Source organism: Heptranchias perlo, chromosome 18 (assembly GCF_035084215.1).
Source record: "Heptranchias perlo isolate sHepPer1 chromosome 18, sHepPer1.hap1, whole genome shotgun sequence".
Taxonomy (NCBI): Eukaryota; Metazoa; Chordata; class Chondrichthyes; order Hexanchiformes; family Hexanchidae; genus Heptranchias; species Heptranchias perlo.
In genome coordinates, this window is record NC_090342.1 from 3,963,846 (window position 1) to 3,986,213 (window position 22,368).

General features: G+C 47.2%; 2 protein-coding genes across 2 annotated transcripts in view; one reads left to right on the plus strand and one right to left on the minus strand.

Annotated features, from left to right (window-relative positions):
- The window catches only part of chpt1 (choline phosphotransferase 1), a 38,983-nt gene that overhangs the window by 1,210 nt on the left and 15,405 nt on the right, over positions 1–22,368 (plus strand). Inside the window, exons 2-4 of the mRNA XM_067999237.1 lie at positions 11,679–11,826; positions 12,084–12,225; positions 13,851–13,935. Coding sequence (XP_067855338.1) covers positions 11,679–11,826; positions 12,084–12,225; positions 13,851–13,935 — 375 coding nt within the window. The remainder of the gene's footprint in view (positions 1–11,678; positions 11,827–12,083; positions 12,226–13,850; positions 13,936–22,368) is intronic.
- LOC137334902 (choline/ethanolaminephosphotransferase 1-like) lies at positions 16,029–20,593 on the minus strand. Its single transcript, XM_067999988.1, has 4 exons — positions 20,531–20,593; positions 18,174–18,321; positions 17,775–17,916; positions 16,029–16,149 (listed from the first exon to the last, which is right to left on the minus strand). The coding sequence occupies exons 1-4, from the start codon at positions 20,591–20,593 to the stop codon at positions 16,044–16,046; spliced, it is 459 nt and encodes a 152-aa protein (XP_067856089.1). The 3' UTR covers positions 16,029–16,043.

The window sequence follows — 22,368 nt, forward strand, 5'->3', positions numbered from 1 at the left end:
GGTCTGTCTGTGTGTGTCTGATCCCGGTCTGTCTGTGTGTGTCTGATCCCGGTCTGTCTGTGTGTGTCTGATCCCGGTCTGTCTGTGTGTGTCTGATCCCGGTCTGTCTGTGTCTGATCCCAGTCTGTCTGTCTGTCTGTGTCTGATCCCGGTCTGTCTGTGTCTGATCCCGGTCTGTCTGTCTGTCTGTGTGTGTCTGATCCCGGTCTGTCTGTCTGTGTGTGTGTGTCTGATCCCGGTCTGTCTGTCTGTGTGTGTGTGTCTGATCCCGGGTCTGTCTGTCTGATCTGGTCTCTGATATTGGTCTCCGTGTCTAAACCTGGTGTGTGTGTCTGATCCCGGTCTGTCTGTCTGTCTGTGTGTGTCTGATCCCAGTCTGTCTGTCTGTGTGTGTCTGATCCCGGTCTGTCTGTGTGTGTCTGATCCCAGTCTGTCTGTCTGTGTGTGTCTGATCCCAGTCTGTCTGTCTGTGTGTGTCTGATCCCAGTCTGTCTGTCTGTGTGTGTCTGATCCCAGTCTGTCTGTCTGTGTGTGTCTGATCCCGGTCTGTCTGTGTGTGTCTGATCCCGGTCTGTCTGTGTGTGTCTGATCCCGGTCTGTCTGTGTGTGTCTGATCCCGGTCTGTCTGTGTGTGTCTGATCCCGGTCTGTCTGTGTGTGTCTGATCCCGGTCTGTCTGTGTGTGTCTGATCCCGGTCTGTCTGTGTGTGTCTGATCCCGGTCTGTCTGTGTCTGATCCCGGTCTGTCTGTCTGTCTGTCTGTGTCTGATCCCGGTCTGTCTGTGTCTGATCCCGGTCTGTCTGTCTGTCTGTGTGTGTCTGATTCCGGTCTGTCTGTCTGTGTGTGTGTGTCTGATCCCGGTCTGTCTGTCTGTGTGTGTGTGTCTGATCCCGGGTCTGTCTGTCTGATCTGGTCTCTGATATTGGTCTCCGTGTCTAAACCTGGTGTGTGTGTCTGATCCCGGTCTGTCTGTGTCTGATCCCGGTCTGTCTGTGTCTGATCCCGGTCTGTCTGTCTGTCTGTCTGTCTGTCTGTCTGTGTCTGATCCTGGTCTGTCTGTGATCCCGGTCTGTCTGTCTGTCTGTGTGTGTCTGGTCCCGGTCTGTCTGTCTGTCTGTGTGTGTCTGATCCCGGTCTGTCTGTCTGTCTGTGTGTGTCTGATCCCGGTCTGTCTGTCTGTGTGTGTGTGTCTGATCCCGGGTCTGTCTGTGTCTGATCTGGTCTCTGATATTGGTCTCCGTGTCTAAACCTGGTGTGTGTGTCTGATCCTAGACTCTCTCCCAGACCCCAGATACTCTGATGCTGGTTTGTGTAATGCCAGTCAATGTTTCTGTTCCCGGTCCGCGTGTCTGTTCCCGGTCCGCGTGTCTGTTCCCGGTCCGCATGCCCGCGCCCGGTCCGTGTACCCCCGATGAAGTGTAATAACCAGTGCCCAGTCTACACATTATCGAGGTCTCTTGGTTTCTTTTGGCTGCTCACCTCACTGAACTTCATTCATTGAATGTGCTGTGAATGTAAAGCTCTGTATTCACAAGGAGTTAAATGCCAGGTCACCGGCTAGTTTCCTGTGGCATTTCTCGCGGTTCCTCTGGGGCTTGGCCCGCGGTTATAAGGTTTAGCCGCTCACCCGGCTACGGGAAGTGGTGGGAGTGGGTCAGCTAGCAAGTGGGGCCTTACCTGTTGGAGCTTTTTATGATTTCGCTTCTTGGGATGTTTTCCTACGTTAAAGGCACCGTATAAATGCAGCTGTTGTTTTCTCCAGATTGGCAGCTGTTTATTCTTGGGGCGAGGCCAGGTTTTCTCAAAGTCAGAAATACCAGCCAGGGAACGCCTGGATTTCTTTTTATTTTTTTTTGTGTATATTTTATTTTTTTTAAGCTGGTTGATGGTTTTGTTGGTGTTTTTTAAAAAGGGTGATATGTGGAAACTCTCAAAGCTTCATATATACAAAAACTAGCACATCTCCCAAAACACTTGCTCATGATCAGTGAGAGGTTGCACCCATTGTATCATGTAGTGCACTGGGTATTCAGCCAGAGTGTATTACATAGAATTACATTACATAGAATTTACAGCACAGAAACGGGGGGGTGGGCAGGCCGTAGGGGGGAAGGGGAGGCCGCCTGTTTGGCCTTGGGATGTTGGAGTCAGTGCCCCTCCTGGGAGGAAGTTTTATTGGGGTTATAGCCTGGTAAAAATTACTGGGCTGACATTTTTTGGTCCTTAAGCAAAAGTTTTGAATGCAAAAATGTGTGTGTTGATGTCACTTTGGGCAACATAAATAAATGGCAAATTTAAAATCTATTAATTGCTGCAAGCTGGACCTGCTGACTGTTTAATCATTGGTTTATATCTAATTTCCACAACCCCAGACCATTCACATCTGATTATAATCCTATCAGGTCCATTTGCTATTTCTCAGTGCTACCGAGTAATTGTAGATAGATGCTTTATCCTATTTTCATATGCAATACAAGAACAGGATTCCAGTGAGTGTGTAGAGGATATGTAGAGAGGGGGCGGTGGATATGGCCATTTTATCCTTCCACAGGTGCGGTGCCCAGAACTGAACTCAGTACTCTAAATGGGGTCTAACCAGAGCTTTATATAACTGAAGCATAACTTCCACCCCTTTGTATTCCCGCCCCCTTGAGATGAAGGCTAACATTTCATTGGCCTTTTTAATTATATTTTGTACCTGTCCACTAGTTTTTAGTGATTTTTGTACATGGACCTCTAAATCTCTCTGTTCCTCCAAAGTTGCTAGCTTCTCGCCATTTGGAATACACTGATCTCTCTTTCTTCGGTCCAAAGTAGATGACCTCACACTTCCCCACATTAAACTCCCATCTGCCTCAGTTTTGCCCACTCGCTTAATCTCTCAATGTCCCTTTGCAACTTTCTGCTCCCATCTACACTATTTATTGTGCCAGCTAACTTAGTGTCGTCATCAAACTTGGTACAGATCCCTGGGGGAACACCACTCGTCACATCCTGCCAATTGGAGTAGATACCCATTATTCCTACTTTCTGTCTCCTTCCTTCTAACCAATAACCCATCGCAAGGTTGCCTCCAATTCCATCCGCTTTTGTATGTCGGATGGGAGGGTGACTGCTATCGTTTCTCTTTCATGATATAATTGTGAATCGTGCAAAATTATATCTTGAGGCTGTGGTTCACCACAGATGGTAGTGAATGTCCATTGCAAAGTCTACCATTGTAAATAGTCCATCGCCTGCACTTCCATTTGTTCTCAATCTGAACGGGATTAAAAATAGAATTGAAATTAAATAAAGTACTGCAAGTGATAAATAAGGGCAGAACTTTGAAGGGTATCTGGGAGTCAATCATATCTTCTATAATTTGGGACGGCACTGATGTAGGGGCAACGTGATGGGAGTTGGAGGGGTGAAAGGGGTCACCTCTCCTGGGGATAGGGTGAACATCAACAAATTTCCAAGGAGTATACAAGTAAAGAGACGCTGAAGACGTAGCATGAGTTGGAGGTGTGCGTCTCGAAGACATTGAGAGGACTGGCTTCAGGACTGGAATCCTAATTGTAGTTCTGAGAACAGAGGATCTGACAGACTTGCTAATGATAAAACCTGATGTCAGTCAATATGGTTGAATGGAATAGATGTGGAGATGCCGGTGATGGACTGGGGTTGACAATTGTAAACAATTTTACAACACCAAGTTATAGTCCAGCAATTTTATTTTAAATTCACAAGCTTTCGGAGATTTTCTCCTTCCTCAGGCAAATGTTTCAAGATCTCCTTGAAGCCTACGCATTTATACATATTGAACAATAATACATGGTGTTTACAGACTGCCCCTGCAACTGCCCGTTGCCAAGGCAATCACCGTGTTCAGACAGAGAGGTGTTACCTGCAGAACCTCCGAATACACATTCAATAAAAAAACAAACAGGGAAAAAAAAACAGAGAAAAAAAAAACACAGAGAGAGGCAGAAACATCCGGAAGGCAGAGAGAGCCAGCAAATGACCCATTATATTAAAAACAGATAACATTTGTTCGCTGGTGGGGTAACGTGTAGCGTGACATGAACCCAAGATCCCGGTTGAGGCCGTCCTCATGGGTGCGGAACTTGGCTATCAATTTCTGCTCGACGATTTTGCGTTGTCGTGTGTCTCGAAGGCCGCCTTGGAGTACGCTTACCCGAAGGTCGGTGGATGAATGTCCATGACTGCTGAAGTGTTCCCCGACTGGGAGGGAACCCTCCTGTTTGGCGATTGTTGCGCGGTGTCCGTTCATCCGTTGTCGCAGCGTCTGCATGGTCTCGCCAATGTACCATGCTCTGGGGCATCCTTTCCTGCAACGTATGAGGTAGACAACGTTGGCTGAGTCACAGGAGTATGAACCATGCACCTGGTGGGTGGTGTCATCTCGTGTGATGGTGGTATCTGTGTCGATGATCTGGCATGTCTTGCAGAGGTTACCGTGGCAGGGTTGTGTGGCGTCGTGGACGCTGTTCTCTTGAAAGCTAGGTAGTTTGCTGCGAACGATGGTCTGTTTGAGGTTGGGTGGCTGTTTAAAGGCGAGTAGTGGAGGTGTGGGGATGGCCATAGCGAGGTGTTTGTCCTCATTGATGACATGTTGAAGGCTGCGGAGAACATGGCGTAGTTTCTCCGCTCCGGGGAAGTACTGGACGACAAAGGGTACTCTGTTGGTTGCGTCCCGTGTTAGTCTCCTGAGGAGGTCTATGCGATTTTTTGCTGTGGCCCGTCGGAACTGTCGATCGATGAGTCGAGCGTCATATCCCGTTCTTACTAGGGCGTCTTTCAGCGTCTGTAGGTGTCCATCGCGTTCCTCCTCGTCTGAGCAGACCCTGTGTATTCGCAGGGCCTGTCCATAGGGGATGGCCTCTTTGACGTGGTTAGGGTGGAAGCTGGAAAAGTGGAGCATCGTGAGGTTGTCCGTGGGCTTGCGGTAGAGTGAGGTGCTGAGGTGCCCGTCTTTGATGGAGATTCGTGTGTCCAAGAAAGAAACTGATTCTGAGGAGTAGTCCATGGTGAGCTTGATGGTGGGATGGAACTTGTTGATGTTATCGTGTAGTCTCTTTAGTGATTCCTTGCCGTGGGTCCATAGAAAGAAAATGTCGTCGATGTATCTGGTGTATAGTGTTGGTTGGAGGTCTTGTGAGACCTCCAACCAACACTATACACCAGATACATCGACGACATTTTCTTTCTATGGACCCACGGCAAGGAATCACTAAAGAGACTACACGATAACATCAACAAGTTCCATCCCACCATCAAGCTCACCATGGACTACTCCTCAGAATCAGTTTCTTTCTTGGACACACGAATCTCCATCAAAGACGGGCACCTCAGCACCTCACTCTACCGCAAGCCCACGGACAACCTCACGATGCTCCACTTTTCCAGCTTCCACCCTAACCACGTCAAAGAGGCCATCCCCTATGGACAGGCCCTGCGAATACACAGGGTCTGCTCAGACGAGGAGGAACGCGATGGACACCTACAGACGCTGAAAGACGCCCTAGTAAGAACGGGATATGACGCTCGACTCATCGATCGACAGTTCCGACGGGCCACAGCAAAAAATCGCATAGACCTCCTCAGGAGACTAACACGGGACGCAACCAACAGAGTACCCTTTGTCGTCCAGTACTTCCCCGGAGCGGAGAAACTACGCCATGTTCTCCGCAGCCTTCAACATGTCATCAATGAGGACAAACACCTCGCTATGGCCATCCCCACACCTCCACTACTCGCCTTTAAACAGCCACCCAACCTCAAACAGACCATCGTTCGCAGCAAACTACCTAGCTTTCAAGAGAACAGCGTCCACGACGCCACACAACCCTGCCACGGTAACCTCTGCAAGACATGCCAGATCATCGACACAGATACCACCATCACACGAGATGACACCACCCACCAGGTGCATGGTTCATACTCCTGTGACTCAGCCAACGTTGTCTACCTCATACGTTGCAGGAAAGGATGCCCCAGAGCATGGTACATTGGCGAGACCATGCAGACGCTGCGACAACGGATGAACGGACACCGCGCAACAATCGCCAAACAGGAGGGTTCCCTCCCAGTCGGGGAACACTTCAGCAGTCATGGACATTCATCCACCGACCTTCGGGTAAGCGTACTCCAAGGCGGCCTTCGAGACACACGACAACGCAAAATCGTCGAGCAGAAATTGATAGCCAAGTTCCGCACCCATGAGGACGGCCTCAACCGGGATCTTGGGTTCATGTCACGCTACACGTTACCCCACCAGCGAACAAATGTTATCTGTTTTTAATATAATGGGTCATTTGCTGGCTCTCTCTGCCTTCCGGATGTTTCTGCCTCTCTCTGTGTTTTTTTTTTCTCTGTTTTTTTTTCCCTGTTTGTTTTTTTATTGAATGTGTATTCGGAGGTTCTGCAGGTAACACCTCTCTGTCTGAACACGGTGATTGCCTTGGCAACGGGCAGTTGCAGGGGCAGTCTGTAAACACCATGTATTATTGTTCAATATGTATAAATGCGTAGGCTTCAAGGAGATCTTGAAACATTTGCCTGAGGAAGGAGAAAATCTCCGAAAGCTTGTGAATTTAAAATAAAATTGCTGGACTATAACTTGGTGTTGTAAAATTGTTTACGAATGGAATAGAGTAATGAGAGGGGGAGGGGTGGTTCTGTACCAAGGTCATCGAGTTGGAGCAGAGTGAGCCAAAGGTGTCAGCTTTCTCTGCAGGAGAGTTAGCAACTGTTTCGTCAAGACAACAACAGCTTGCATTTATATAGCGCCTTTAACATAGTAAAACGTCCCAAGGCGCTTCACAGGAGCGTAATCAGACAAAATTTGACACTGCGCCACATAAGGAGATATTAGGACAGGTGACCAAAGAGACAGGTTTCAAGGAGCATCTTAAAGGAGGAGAGTGAAGCGGAGGGGTTTAGGGAGCGAATTCCAGAGCTTAGAGCCTAGGCAGCTGAAAGCACGGCTGCCAATGGTGGAGCGATGAAAATCAGGGATGCGCAAGAGGCCAGAATTAGAGGGTTGTAGAGCTGGAGGAGGTTACAGAGATAGGGAGGGGCGAGGCCATGGAGGAGAAGGAAGGAGAATTCACAGAAGTCAAGAGGGTCCAATGGAGCGGCTGCAGGAAGTCGTTAGTTGAGGCTTTATTTCGATCAAGTTCTGAACATTTAAATAAATAGTGGGTTTACCAAAATTATAGCAGAGATCGAGGTGGCCTGGAAAGGCTCAGACTGCAGAGAGTGACGAGACGAGACGAGATGATTAACATATCTGATGGAAGGGGAAGAGCGAGGAGTGAAATCTTCCACGCCAGTGGCTGCGTTGCCTGCTCCGATCACTGTGGAGTCTAGCGAGGGGGGAATGGCAGAGGTCCCTGCTGCTGGTGCACACTCGAGCGAATTGGCCGAGCTTTGCTTTCAGGCTTTCGAAGTACTGTAGTTCAGGTCCTGCCAATTTGAGAAGAGCTGATGGCACAAGGCAATCTCCCCGGTCGGTGCAAACCGATAGACGACCTGCCGGAGTCTCTTTAGAAAGGATGATAAGAACAAAAGCAAAATACTGTGGATGCTGGAAACCTGAAATAAAAACAGAAAATGCTGGAAAACTCTCTGCAGGTCAGGCAGCATTTGTGGAGAGGGAGAGTTAACGTTTCAGTTCAATGACCTTTCTTCAGAACTGGTAAAAGTTAGAGATAAAACAGTTTTGAAGTAAGTACCGAACCAGGGAAAAGGGAGGTGGGGGGGAGGTGGCCATAGGGAAGAAAAGAGCAAAGGGGAAGATCTGTGATAGGGTGGAGGGCAGGAGTGATTAAATGACAAAAGGGATGATGGTGCGAGGCAAAAGGGGAGTGATAATGAGACAAGTAAAGAAACAAGAGATGGGTCTAGAGGAGGTGTAAATGGTTACAGCAGAACCAGTACCAGCACTTGCGGTCTGAGATAATGGGAGTGATGGTTATGATCTGAAGTTATTGCATTCAGCGTTGAGGCCAGAAGGTTGTAAAGTGCCTCATCAAAAGACGAGGTGCTGTTCCTCGAGCTTCATAAAAGGATGGTGATAAGTTGGCCAGTGGGAAACCGAATAATACACAATAGTCTCGGGAAGGTTGTGTCACCCTGGGTAACTTTGTACTGTAATACTGGCACCAGAATACTGACAATCACAGCAAGGCACCAGAGCCAAGATTGTACTGTACGAGGGCAGAGTACGTTTGGTTTAGGGTGTGGTGCAAAATTCAGGGAAAACTTTAATGTATTGTTTCCTTTTGTGCTGTAGGTCAGTCCTGTAAGATGACTCAGCAGGCAGTTTGTAAACCTCTGTTAATGTGCCAGAGTTCAAGCTCCACACGAGCCTCCTCCCTCCCTACTTCATCTCACCCAATCGGCATATCCTTTTATTCCTTTCTCCCTCATGTGCTTTTCTAGCTTCCCCTTAAATGTATCTGTGCTATTCACCTCAACCTCTCCTTGTGGCAGTGAGTTCCACATTCTCACCACACTCTGGGTAAAGAAATTTCCCCTAAATTCCCTATTGGATTTATTAGCGACTGTTTTATATTTATGACCTTCTAGTTTTGGACTTCCCCACAAGTGGAAACATTTTCTCTATGTCTACCCTATCAAACCCTTTCATAATCTTAAAGACTTCTATCAGGTCACCCCTCAGCCTTCTCTTTTCTAGAGAAAAGAGCCCCAAACTGTTCAGCCTTTCCTGATATGTATATCCTCTTAGTTATAGCAGTACAGGCTGTAGTTTATGGTTCTATTTATTTGGGGTATATATGAGGTTGCTGAAACCCTCACCCATGCCTCTGTTACCTCCAGACTCGACTATTCCAATGCTCTCCTGGCTGGCCTCCCATCTTCCACCCTCCACAAACTTGAGCTCATCCAAAACTCTGTTGCCCGTAACCTAACTTGCACCATGTTCCATTCATCCAAATTACCCCTGTGTTCCCTGACCTACATTGGCTCCCATTCCGGCAACGCCTCGAGTTTAAAATTCTCATCCTTGTTTTCAGATCCCTCCATGGCCTCGCCCCTCCCTATCTCTCTAACCTCCTCCAGCCCTACAACCCTCCGAGATCTCTGCGCTCCTCCAATTCTGGCCTCTTGCACATACCACAAGGTATCACAATTGTGTGGGACAGGCTGGATGGACCAGAGGGTCTTTTGCTGTCCGTCATTGCTCCTATGGCTTGCTAGGCCACTTCAGAGGATATTAAGAGTTAACTGTGTAGTGTGGGACTAGAGTGGTATTAAGGCAGACCGGGTACGACACTGGTGAGCCAGTTGGGTTCTTAGGATAACTTTCATGATCAGTTTTCTGGCGTCAATCCACAAATGACCAGATTTGTTGAATTCAGTTTCATAACTTGCGATGGTGGGATTTGAACTCATGACCTCTGGCTTGCTGGTCCAGTACCATAACCGTAGGCACCCGGTCTCGGGAAGAACTTCATCTTGCCGAATGAGTGGCCAGGAGGATTGATTAGTTGGGATGGCAGGTGAGAGACCCTGCTGGGGGGGATGATTGTTTGCGGGGTGGGTATGGACTTGTAGGCCAATGTACTGTGCTGTCTTGTACCGCGAGTGTTTCTAAGCTAGGACTAACTTGCAGTGTCATCATATTTTATTGGCCCAGTGTAGCTGCAGGACTGGACTTGTAGCACGAGTTCAAGTTGGGTCTTGCTGTGCTGACTGTAGGCAAAGGTGGCCCATACTTTCTGGATGATTCCACCGAGAGATTTAGTTGGCTTCACCCTGTCTATTGTTTTGCACGATCTGCCCAGTGACAGGTACCGTTGCCAGATGTGAACATTCAGCTTGTGGAATATACCAATAATGTGGGATAATTTCAACAGCAACAACAACTTGCATTTATATAGCGCCTTTAACGTAGTGAAACGTCCCGAGGTGCTTCACAGGAGCGATTATCAAACAAAAATCTGACACCACATCAGGAGATATTAGGACAGGTGACCAAAAGTTTGGTCAAAGAGGGAGGTTTTAAGGAGCGTCTTAAAGGGGGAAGAGAGAGGCGGAGAGGTTTGGGGAGGGAATTTCAGAGCTTAGGGCCCAGGCAGCTGTAGGCACGACCGCCAGTGGTGGAGTGATTAAAATCGGGAATGTGCAAGAGGCCAGAATTGGAGGAGTGCAGAGATCTCGGAGGGTCGTAGGGCTGAAGGAGGTTACTCTCCATAATCTTGTGCTGATGCTCAAATGTTAAATGTGACTGAACCATCCTAACAAAATAAATGTAGGGTCATAGCATGAAACAAATGCTGCTAAATGATAACAGGGTCCACGTGGATAGGATTGCAAAAACTGGACTTTAACACTTGCAAGTTTGCCCTGTTTCAAATGACTGGCAAAATCTTCCTAATCTGACTTCACGTGTGCAGGTAGGTGTGTTTTGTTTGAGTGCACTGCCTGATATCTGCTATTGTTGGAGCTCTGGGTTTGTGATAAGGGGAACAGAGTTCAGATCCCAGCCTCCACGAGGTCCTGTGAGGGAGGGAATAGAAAGAGAAAGGAGGCTGCATACCTCCTGCATAAAGTGGGATTCCAGCAGCAAGCAAGAACCCCCCCACAACAGCCCCCAGGAAAGTACAGCAAGAACCCGAAGAAAAAGAGAGAGACTTGCATTTATATAGTGTCTTTCACAACCTCAGGATGTCCCAAAACCCTTTACAGCCGACAAAGTACCTTTGAAGTGTAGTCACTGTTGTAATACAGGGAAACATGGCAGCCAATTTGTGCACAGCAAGATCCCACAAACAACAATGTGATAATCTGTTTTTTAGTGATGTTGATTGAGGGATAAATATTGACCAGGACACTGGGGAGAACTCCCCTGATCATCATCGAATAGTGCCCATGGGATCTTTTATGTCCACCTGAGAGGGCAGACGGGGCCTCAGCTTAACATCTCATCTGAAAGACGGCATTTCCGACAGTGCAGCACTCCCTCAGTACTGGCACTGGGAGTGTCAGCCTGGATTATGGGCTCAAGTCTCTGGAGTGGGGCTTGAACCTATGACCTTCTGACTCAGAGAGGCGAGAGTGGTACTCACTGAGCCACGGCTGACACTTAAAAGGTGTATCTTTCACGACTTCAGGACGTCACAATGCACTCTATAGCCAATGAAGTACTTTTGCATTGTAGTCACTATTGTAATGTAGGAAAACACGGCAGCCAATTTGAGCACAGCAAGATTCCACAAACGGTAATGAGATACATGACCAGATAATCTGTATTAATTATGTTGGTTGAGGGATAAATATTGGAACATATCAGGACACTGGGAGAACCCTTCAAATAGTGGCATGGAATCTTTTACATTAACTTGAGAGGCCGGACCGAGCCTTGGTTTAATGTCTTATCCGAAAGATGGGCATCTCTGACAGTGCGGCACTCTCTCAGTTCTGCACTGCAGTGTTAGCCTGGATTATGTGCTCAAGTCTTTGGAGTGGGACAAGATCAGCCATGGTCTGATTGAATGGCGGAGCAGGCTCGAGGGGCTGTATGGCCTACTCCTGCTCCTATTTCTTATGTTTTTATGTATTAAGCAGCGACGGATTGAAGATTCTTGTTGAGTTAGTTTGCGTTGGACCATTTAGCCTATGATTGGCATTCTCCCTTTTTTCAGGCACCGCCATATGCATACGTGCTGTGTGGGCTGGGATTATTTATTTACCAATCGTTGGATGCCATCGATGGAAAGCAAGCCAGAAGAACCAACAGCAGCTCTCCCCTCGGGGAACTTTTTGACCATGGCTGCGACTCCATTTCTACAGGTACGAGGGCACAGCCTGAATTCCAACCACAGCAGCAACTGTTATATTGTTGACCAGAACACCTTGGCACTGACCGCCAGAGCAAGCGGGGAGATCAAAAATCGGCCAGAGTTTTGTTTCCGATCACCTTTAAAGCCGTCATTCCTCTCTGCCAGCTTTTATAAACTCTCTTGCAACTTCATCTAACAGAGCTGTCAGTCAGCCGTGTCGTGCCTTCTCTTGTTGTGTTGTAACTCTGTTGCTCCTTTTTCTTGTAGTTTTCGTTGGCTTGGGAAGCTGTCTGGCCGTTCGCCTGGGAACTGATTCTGACGTAATGTTCTTCTGCTGCTTCGTTGGCATGTTTATGTTTTATTGTGCTCACTGGCAAACCTACGTTTCAGGGTCCCTACGATTTGGCCTGTAAGTTCGCATGTTTTATTTTTCCCCCTCCCTGTTTGTTCCATGTGCAGGATCTGCCCATGGGGATAGTTCTCTCTTGTGGTTGGGGGGGGTGGGGGTGTTGAGGGGAGGAAGGGCTGTGTCCAAGAATGTAGATACACAGAGAAATAAAACGCAGAACGTAATAGCACAGATCTGGACATTGACTTCCAATGCATTTCTTGAGTACACAGTTAGAGTACCACACTTGGAGTAATGTGCACAGTTCCGGTCTCCATATTACAAAAAGGATATAGAGGCAATGCGGAAGGTGCAAAAAAGATTTACATGGATGATACCAGAACTGAGAGGTTATACCTATCAGGAAGGGTTGAACAGGCTGGGGCTGTTTTCTCTTGAAAAGAGAAGACTGAAGGGTGACCCGATAGAGGTCTTTAAGATTATGAAAGGGTTTTATAAGGTAAACGTAGAGAAAATGTTTCCATGAAATTTAAAGGGGCTTTGATGTCAGGAACTTATTGTTGTCATTTTGGGTAAGGATTAGGTATCTAGAGAATTACCTGAGACAAGGGTGCAAGAAACCTGTCAACATAGGGTGAGGCCACAGAAACACACACCAGAAACATGCGCACCTTTCACCAATATGCAGCTTTCACTACTATGCAGCTTTCACCAATATGCAGCTTTCACTACTATGCAGCTTTCACCAATATGCAGCTTTCGCCAACATGCAGCTTTCACCAATATGCAGCTTTCACTACTATGCAGCTTTCGCTACTATGCAGCTTTCGCCAACATGCAGCTTTCACCAATGAGCAGCTTTGATATGTTTAATTGCTGAAATGCAGAAGTATTGAATATATACTTGAAAAGAAAAATTTGAGGGCTGTGGGGAAAGGGCGAGGGGAGTGGGACTAATTGGATAGCTCTTTCAAAGAGCCAGCACAGGCACGATGGGCCGAATGGCCTCCTTCTGTGCTGTATCATTGTATGATTCTAAGACGTTATCCCATTTAAAATAAGCACCATTAACACCCGCTTAAAAATAACACCAACAGGAATTCTTCTATGATTCTATAGGCAATTGGGACTAGCTTAGTGGTATAAACTGGGCGACATGGACATGTTGGGCCGAAGGGCCTGTTTCCATGTTGTAAACTTCTATGATTCTAATTTAGTGCAAGCACGTTAAGCATTTGAAATCGAATTTTGCCGATTGGAACCTCCACCCTGCTTTGCATGTGTTGACTCACTCCTGAGCATGCGACTAACTTACGATGTAAACTGTAATAATATAGAGACAGCATTTTACTAAAGTGACTATGTTTTGGTGTCACTGCATACACACAGGCTTATTGTATGTAAAATCTAAGAGGGCTGATTCTACGGACACACGTTAATCGATGGGGAGCCTCACCTCCTTCCAACCATGCATGCTGTGAAATAACAGGCGATGAAAGTGCATGGCTGGAGGGTCGTGGGCTGCACGCCTGAGATCTCCCGATACGTGCGTCTGACAGGTGAGGCTCCCCTTTGGTGATGTCCGTTCTAGAATATTCTGGTAAGTGTTTAGCTCGGTCACTGTCTGATCGACTGTACGTTAACTTCCAGAAGTTTTAACCACTCGTCTCTCTGTATCCGATTAGAGTTGATGTAACTGAAGTTCAAATCTGCATAATACTCATCTTTTTCTTGTCTGCCATTGGAGGACCTTCTCTTTGGGATTATGAGGTAAGCTGTACGTTAAGTTAGTGTTGATCATCTGCTTTTGTTGATACAGGTACAGTGTGCGAGACCGAGCTGCATTTATATAGCGCCTTTCACATTCTCAGGCAGTCTCAAAACACTTGACAGCCAAGGGTTAGATGAAGAAGGGAGGGAGGAGGCTCACGTGGAGCATAAACACCGGCATGGACCGGTTGGGCCGAATGGCCTGCTTCTATGCTGTACATTCTCTGTAATTCTTTGAATTAATTTTGAAGTGCAGTCACTGTTGTAATGTAGGCAGACGTGGCAGCCAATTTGCGCACAGCAAGGACCCACAAACAGCAATGAGGTAAATGACCAGATAATCTGTTTTGAGGGTGTCGGTTGAGGGCTCAATGTTGGCCAGAAGAACCTGGTCTTCGAATAGTGCCCTGGGATCTTGTACATGAACAGACAGATGGGTCCTCAGTTTAATGTTTCATCCGAAAGACGGCACCCCTGGCAATGCAGCACTCCCTCAGTACAGGCCTGAAGTGTCGGATTAAGTCCTGCAGTGGGGCTTGAACCCGTGACGACCTTGGTCTAAGAATGGGGCTGCGGCCGTGGAGATCTGAAAATATCCCGTTAGTCTGCTCCAGGCACCTTGAAGAGAGAATTGAGGGGGGATCCTGAGGCAAAGCTTCTTAAGATGTCTCTCCCCCTACCCCACCTGGTTGGCTCTGCACGCTGACCGAGATTGTAATATCATCGAGCACCTGTAGGTATCACTGGAGGGTGGAGTTTAAATCTGGGCTGTACCAGAACTGTGTTGCTCCACCGTCGGACTGGATTACAGAAAAAGTACAACCTGCAAGTTATTTTTTTTTTGTTCTCTTCCCCCGTTCCATTTGCCCACTTTTGAATTGCCATTGTTGCTACTCCTGTCCTCCACCCTGCAATGTCCATCTTCACCTGACGAGCTGGACACCTATACACAGGACCGTCAGTGCCCTTCAGCGATCACCTGGCAACAGGGCAGGGCTTGCTTCCGACCGTCTCCCTATCCTCCGATCGCTCCCATCTGCGGTCGAGCTGTCGGATGGCAGAAGTCACCCTGACTGAATCTGAGTCAACCGAGATGGGAGCGATCGGAGGATAGGGAGACGGTCGGAAGCAAGCCCTGCCCTGTTGCCAGGTGATCGCTGAAGGGCACTGACGGTCCTGTGTATAGGTGTCCAGCTCGTCAGGTGAAGATGGACATTGCAGGGTGGAGGACAGGAGTAGCAACAATGGCAATTCAAAAGTGGGCAAATGGAACGGGGGAAGAGAACAAAAAAAAAATAACTTGCAGGTTGTACTTTTTCTGTAATCCAGTCCGACGGTGGAGCAACACAGTTCTGGTACAGCCCAGATTTAAACTCCACCCTCCAGTGATACCTACAGGTGCTCGATGATATTACAATCTCGGTCAGCGTGCAGAGCCAACCAGGTGGGGTAGGGGGAGAGACATCTTAAGAAGCTTTGCCTCAGGATCCCCCCTCAATTCTCTCTTCAAGGTGCCTGGAGCAGACTAACGGGATATTTTCAGATCTCCACGGCCGCAGCCCCATTCTTAGACCAAGGTCGTCACGGGTTCAAGCCCCACTGCAGGACTTAATCCGACACTTCAGGCCTGTACTGAGGGAGTGCTGCATTGCCAGGGGTGCCGTCTTTCGGATGAAACATTAAACTGAGGACCCATCTGTCTGTTCATGTACAAGATCCCAGGGCACTATTCGAAGACCAGGTTCTTCTGGCCAACATTGAGCCCTCAACCGACACCCTCAAAACAGATTATCTGGTCATTTACCTCATTGCTGTTTGTGGGTCCTTGCTGTGCGCAAATTGGCTGCCACGTCTGCCTACATTACAACAGTGACTGCACTTCAAAATTAATTCAAAGAATTACAGAGAATGTACAGCATAGAAGCAGGCCATTCGGCCCAACCGGTCCATGCCGGTGTTTATGCTCCACGTGAGCCTCCTCCCTCCCTTCTTCATCTAACCCTTGGCTGTCAAGTGTTTTGAGACTGCCTGAGAATGTGAAAGGCGCTATATAAATGCAGCTCGGTCTCGCACACTGTACCTGTATCAACAAAAGCAGATGATCAACACTAACTTAACGTACAGCTTACCTCATAATCCCAAAGAGAAGGTCCTCCAATGGCAGACAAGAAAAAGATGAGTATTATGCAGATTTGAACTTCAGTTACATCAACTCTAATCGGATACAGAGAGACGAGTGGTTAAAACTTCTGGAAGTTAACGTACAGTCGATCAGACAGTGACCGAGCTAAACACTTACCAGAATATTCTAGAACGGACATCACCAAAGGGGAGCCTCACCTGTCAGACGCACGTATCGGGAGATCTCAGGCGTGCAGCCCACGACCCTCCAGCCATGCACTTTCATCGCCTGTTATTTCACAGCATGCATGGTTGGAAGGAGGTGAGGCTCCCCATCGATTAACGTGTGTCCGTAGAATCAGCCCTCTTAGATTTTACATACAATAAGCCTGTGTGTATGCAGTGACACCAAAACATAGTCACTTTAGTAAAATGCTGTCTCTATATTATTACAGTTTACATCGTAAGTTAGTCGCATGCTCAGGAGTGAGTCAACACATGCAAAGCAGGGTGGAGGTTCCAATCGGCAAAATTCGATTTCAAATGCTTAACGTGCTTGCACTAAATTAGAATCATAGAAGTTTACAACATGGAAACAGGCCCTTCGGCCCAACATGTCCATGTCGCCCAGTTTATACCACTAAGCTAGTCCCAATTGCCTATAGAATCATAGAAGAATTCCTGTTGGTGTTATTTTTAAGCGGGTGTTAATGGTGCTTATTTTAAATGGGATAACGTCTTAGAATCATACAATGATACAGCACAGAAGGAGGCCATTCGGCCCATCGTGCCTGTGCTGGCTCTTTGAAAGAGCTATCCAATTAGTCCCACTCCCCTCGCCCTTTCCCCACAGCCCTCAAATTTTTCTTTTCAAGTATATATTCAATACTTCTGCATTTCAGCAATTAAACATATCAAAGCTGCTCATTGGTGAAAGCTGCATGTTGGCGAAAGCTGCATAGTAGCGAAAGCTGCATAGTAGTGAAAGCTGCATATTGGTGAAAGCTGCATGTTGGCGAAAGCTGCATATTGGTGAAAGCTGCATAGTAGTGAAAGCTGCATATTGGTGAAAGCTGCATAGTAGTGAAAGCTGCATATTGGTGAAAGGTGCGCATGTTTCTGGTGTGTGTTTCTGTGGCCTCACCCTATGTTGACAGGTTTCTTGCACCCTTGTCTCAGGTAATTCTCTAGATACCTAATCCTTACCCAAAATGACAACAATAAGTTCCTGACATCAAAGCCCCTTTAAATTTCATGGAAACATTTTCTCTACGTTTACCTTATAAAACCCTTTCATAATCTTAAAGACCTCTATCGGGTCACCCTTCAGTCTTCTCTTTTCAAGAGAAAACAGCCCCAGCCTGTTCAACCCTTCCTGATAGGTATAACCTCTCAGTTCTGGTATCATCCATGTAAATCTTTTTTGCACCTTCCGCATTGCCTCTATATCCTTTTTGTAATATGGAGACCGGAACTGTGCACATTACTCCAAGTGTGGTACTCTAACTGTGTACTCAAGAAATGCATTGGAAGTCAATGTCCAGATCTGTGCTATTACGTTCTGCGTTTTATTTCTCTGTGTATCTACATTCTTGGACACAGCCCTTCCTCCCCTCAACACCCCCACCCCCCCCAACCACAAGAGAGAACTATCCCCATGGGCAGATCCTGCACATGGAACAAACAGGGAGGGGGAAAAATAAAACATGCGAACTTACAGGCCAAATCGTAGGGACCCTGAAACGTAGGTTTGCCAGTGAGCACAATAAAACATAAACATGCCAACGAAGCAGCAGAAGAACATTACGTCAGAATCAGTTCCCAGGCGAACGGCCAGACAGCTTCCCAAGCCAACGAAAACTACAAGAAAAAGGAGCAACAGAGTTACAACACAACAAGAGAAGGCACGACACGGCTGACTGACAGCTCTGTTAGATGAAGTTGCAAGAGAGTTTATAAAAGCTGGCAGAGAGGAATGACGGCTTTAAAGGTGATCGGAAACAAAACTCTGGCCGATTTTTGATCTCCCCGCTTGCTCTGGCGGTCAGTGCCAAGGTGTTCTGGTCAACAATATAACAGTTGCTGCTGTGGTTGGAATTCAGGCTGTGCCCTCGTACCTGTAGAAATGGAGTCGCAGCCATGGTCAAAAAGTTCCCCGAGGGGAGAGCTGCTGTTGGTTCTTCTGGCTTGCTTTCCATCGATGGCATCCAACGATTGGTAAATAAATAATCCCAGCCCACACAGCACGTATGCATATGGCGGTGCCTGAAAAAAGGGAGAATGCCAATCATAGGCTAAATGGTCCAACGCAAACTAACTCAACAAGAATCTTCAATCCGTCGCTGCTTAATACATAAAAACATAAGAAATAGGAGCAGGAGTAGGCCATACAGCCCCTCGAGCCTGCTCCGCCATTCAATCAGACCATGGCTGATCTTGTCCCACTCCAAAGACTTGAGCACATAATCCAGGCTAACACTGCAGTGCAGAACTGAGAGAGTGCCGCACTGTCAGAGATGCCCATCTTTCGGATAAGACATTAAACCAAGGCTCGGTCCGGCCTCTCAAGTTAATGTAAAAGATTCCATGCCACTATTTGAAGGGTTCTCCCAGTGTCCTGATATGTTCCAATATTTATCCCTCAACCAACATAATTAATACAGATTATCTGGTCATGTATCTCATTACCGTTTGTGGAATCTTGCTGTGCTCAAATTGGCTGCCGTGTTTTCCTACATTACAATAGTGACTACAATGCAAAAGTACTTCATTGGCTATAGAGTGCATTGTGACGTCCTGAAGTCGTGAAAGATACACCTTTTAAGTGTCAGCCGTGGCTCAGTGAGTACCACTCTCGCCTCTCTGAGTCAGAAGGTCATAGGTTCAAGCCCCACTCCAGAGACTTGAGCCCATAATCCAGGCTGACACTCCCAGTGCCAGTACTGAGGGAGTGCTGCACTGTCGGAAATGCCGTCTTTCAGATGAGATGTTAAGCTGAGGCCCCGTCTGCCCTCTCAGGTGGACATAAAAGATCCCATGGGCACTATTCGATGATGATCAGGGGAGTTCTCCCCAGTGTCCTGGTCAATATTTATCCCTCAATCAACATCACTAAAAAACAGATTATCACATTGTTGTTTGTGGGATCTTGCTGTGCACAAATTGGCTGCCATGTTTCCCTGTATTACAACAGTGACTACACTTCAAAGGTACTTTGTCGGCTGTAAAGGGTTTTGGGACATCCTGAGGTTGTGAAAGACACTATATAAATGCAAGTCTCTCTCTTTTTCTTCGGGTTCTTGCTGTACTTTCCTGGGGGCTGTTGTGGGGGGGTTCTTGCTTGCTGCTGGAATCCCACTTTATGCAGGAGGTATGCAGCCTCCTTTCTCTTTCTATTCCCTCCCTCACAGGACCTCGTGGAGGCTGGGATCTGAACTCTGTTCCCCTTATCACAAACCCAGAGCTCCAACAATAGCAGATATCAGGCAGTGCACTCAAACAAAACACACCTACCTGCACACGTGAAGTCAGATTAGGAAGATTTTGCCAGTCATTTGAAACAGGGCAAACTTGCAAGTGTTAAAGTCCAGTTTTTGCAATCCTATCCACGTGGACCCTGTTATCATTTAGCAGCATTTGTTTCATGCTATGACCCTACATTTATTTTGTTAGGATGGTTCAGTCACATTTAACATTTGAGCATCAGCACAAGATTATGGAGAGTAACCTCCTTCAGCCCTACGACCCTCCGAGATCTCTGCACTCCTCCAATTCTGGCCTCTTGCACATTCCCGATTTTAATCACTCCACCACTGGCGGTCGTGCCTACAGCTGCCTGGGCCCTAAGCTCTGAAATTCCCTCCCCAAACCTCTCCGCCTCTCTCTTCCCCCTTTAAGACGCTCCTTAAAACCTCCCTCTTTGACCAAACTTTTGGTCACCTGTCCTAATATCTCCTGATGTGGTGTCAGATTTTTGTTTGATAATCGCTCCTGTGAAGCACCTCGGGACGTTTCACTACGTTAAAGGCGCTATATAAATGCAAGTTGTTGTTGCTGTTGAAATTATCCCACATTATTGGTATATTCCACAAGCTGAATGTTCACATCTGGCAACGGTACCTGTCACTGGGCAGATCGTGCAAAACAATAGACAGGGTGAAGCCAACTAAATCTCTCGGTGGAATCATCCAGAAAGTATGGGCCACCTTTGCCTACAGTCAGCACAGCAAGACCCAACTTGAACTCGTGCTACAAGTCCAGTCCTGCAGCTACACTGGGCCAATAAAATATGATGACACTGCAAGTTAGTCCTAGCTTAGAAACACTCGCGGTACAAGACAGCACAGTACATTGGCCTACAAGTCCATACCCACCCCGCAAACAATCATCCCCCCCAGCAGGGTCTCTCACCTGCCATCCCAACTAATCAATCCTCCTGGCCACTCATTCGGCAAGATGAAGTTCTTCCCGAGACCGGGTGCCTACGGTTATGGTACTGGACCAGCAAGCCAGAGGTCATGAGTTCAAATCCCACCATCGCAAGTTATGAAACTGAATTCAACAAATCTGGTCATTTGTGGATTGACGCCAGAAAACTGATCATGAAAGTTATCCTAAGAACCCAACTGGCTCACCAGTGTCGTACCCGGTCTGCCTTAATACCACTCTAGTCCCACACTACACAGTTAACTCTTAATATCCTCTGAAGTGGCCTAGCAAGCCATAGGAGCAATGACGGACAGCAAAAGACCCTCTGGTCCATCCAGCCTGTCCCACACAATTGTGATACCTTGTGGTATGTGCAAGAGGCCAGAATTGGAGGAGCGCAGAGATCTCGGAGGGTTGTAGGGCTGGAGGAGGTTAGAGAGATAGGGAGGGGCGAGGCCATGGAGGGATCTGAAAACAAGGATGAGAATTTTAAACTCGAGGCGTTGCCGGAATGGGAGCCAATGTAGGTCAGGGAACACAGGGGTAATTTGGATGAATGGAACATGGTGCAAGTTAGGTTACGGGCAACAGAGTTTTGGATGAGCTCAAGTTTGTGGAGGGTGGAAGATGGGAGGCCGGCCAGGAGAGCATTGGAATAGTCGAGTCTGGAGGTAACAGAGGCATGGGTGAGGGTTTCAGCAACCTCATATATACCCCAAATAAATAGAACCATAAACTACAGCCTGTACTGCTATAACTAAGAGGATATACATATCAGGAAAGGCTGAACAGTTTGGGGCTCTTTTCTCTAGAAAAGAGAAGGCTGAGGGGTGACCTGATAGAAGTCTTTAAGATTATGAAAGGGTTTGATAGGGTAGACGTAGAGAAAATGTTTCCACTTGTGGAGAAGTCCAAAACTAGAGGTCATAAATATAAAACAGTCGCTAATAAATCCAATAGGGAATTTAGGGGAAATTTCTTTACCCAGAGTGTGGTGAGAATGTGGAACTCACTGTCACAAGGAGAGGTTGAGGTGAATAGCATAGATACATTTAAGGGGAAGCTAGAAAAGCACATGAGGGAGAAAGGAATAAAAGGATATGCCGATTGGGTGAGATGAAGTAGGGAGGGAGGAGGCTCGTGTGGAGCTTGAACTCTGGCACATTAACAGAGGTTTACAAACTGCCTGCTGAGTCATCTTACAGGACTGACCTACAGCACAAAAGGAAACAATACATTAAAGTTTTCCCTGAATTTTGCACCACACCCTAAACCAAACGTACTCTGCCCTCGTACAGTACAATCTTGGCTCTGGTGCCTTGCTGTGATTGTCAGTATTCTGGTGCCAGTATTACAGTACAAAGTTACCCAGGGTGACACAACCTTCCCGAGACTATTGTGTATTATTCGGTTTCCCACTGGCCAACTTATCACCATCCTTTTATGAAGCTCGAGGAACAGCACCTCGTCTTTTGATGAGGCACTTTACAACCTTCTGGCCTCAACGCTGAATGCAATAACTTCAGATCATAACCATCACTCCCATTATCTCAGACCGCAAGTGCTGGTACTGGTTCTGCTGTAACCATTTACACCTCCTCTAGACCCATCTCTTGTTTCTTTACTTGTCTCATTATCACTCCCCTTTTGCCTCGCACCATCATCCCTTTTGTCATTTAATCACTCCTGCCCTCCACCCTATCACAGATCTTCCCCTTTGCTCTTTTCTTCCCTATGGCCACCTCCCCCCCACCTCCCTTTTCCCTGGCTCGGTACTTACTTCAAAACTGTTTTATCTCTAACTTTTACCAGTTCTCACTGAGCCACGGCTGACACTTAAAAGGTGTATCTTTCACGACTTCAGGACGTCACAATGCACTCTAT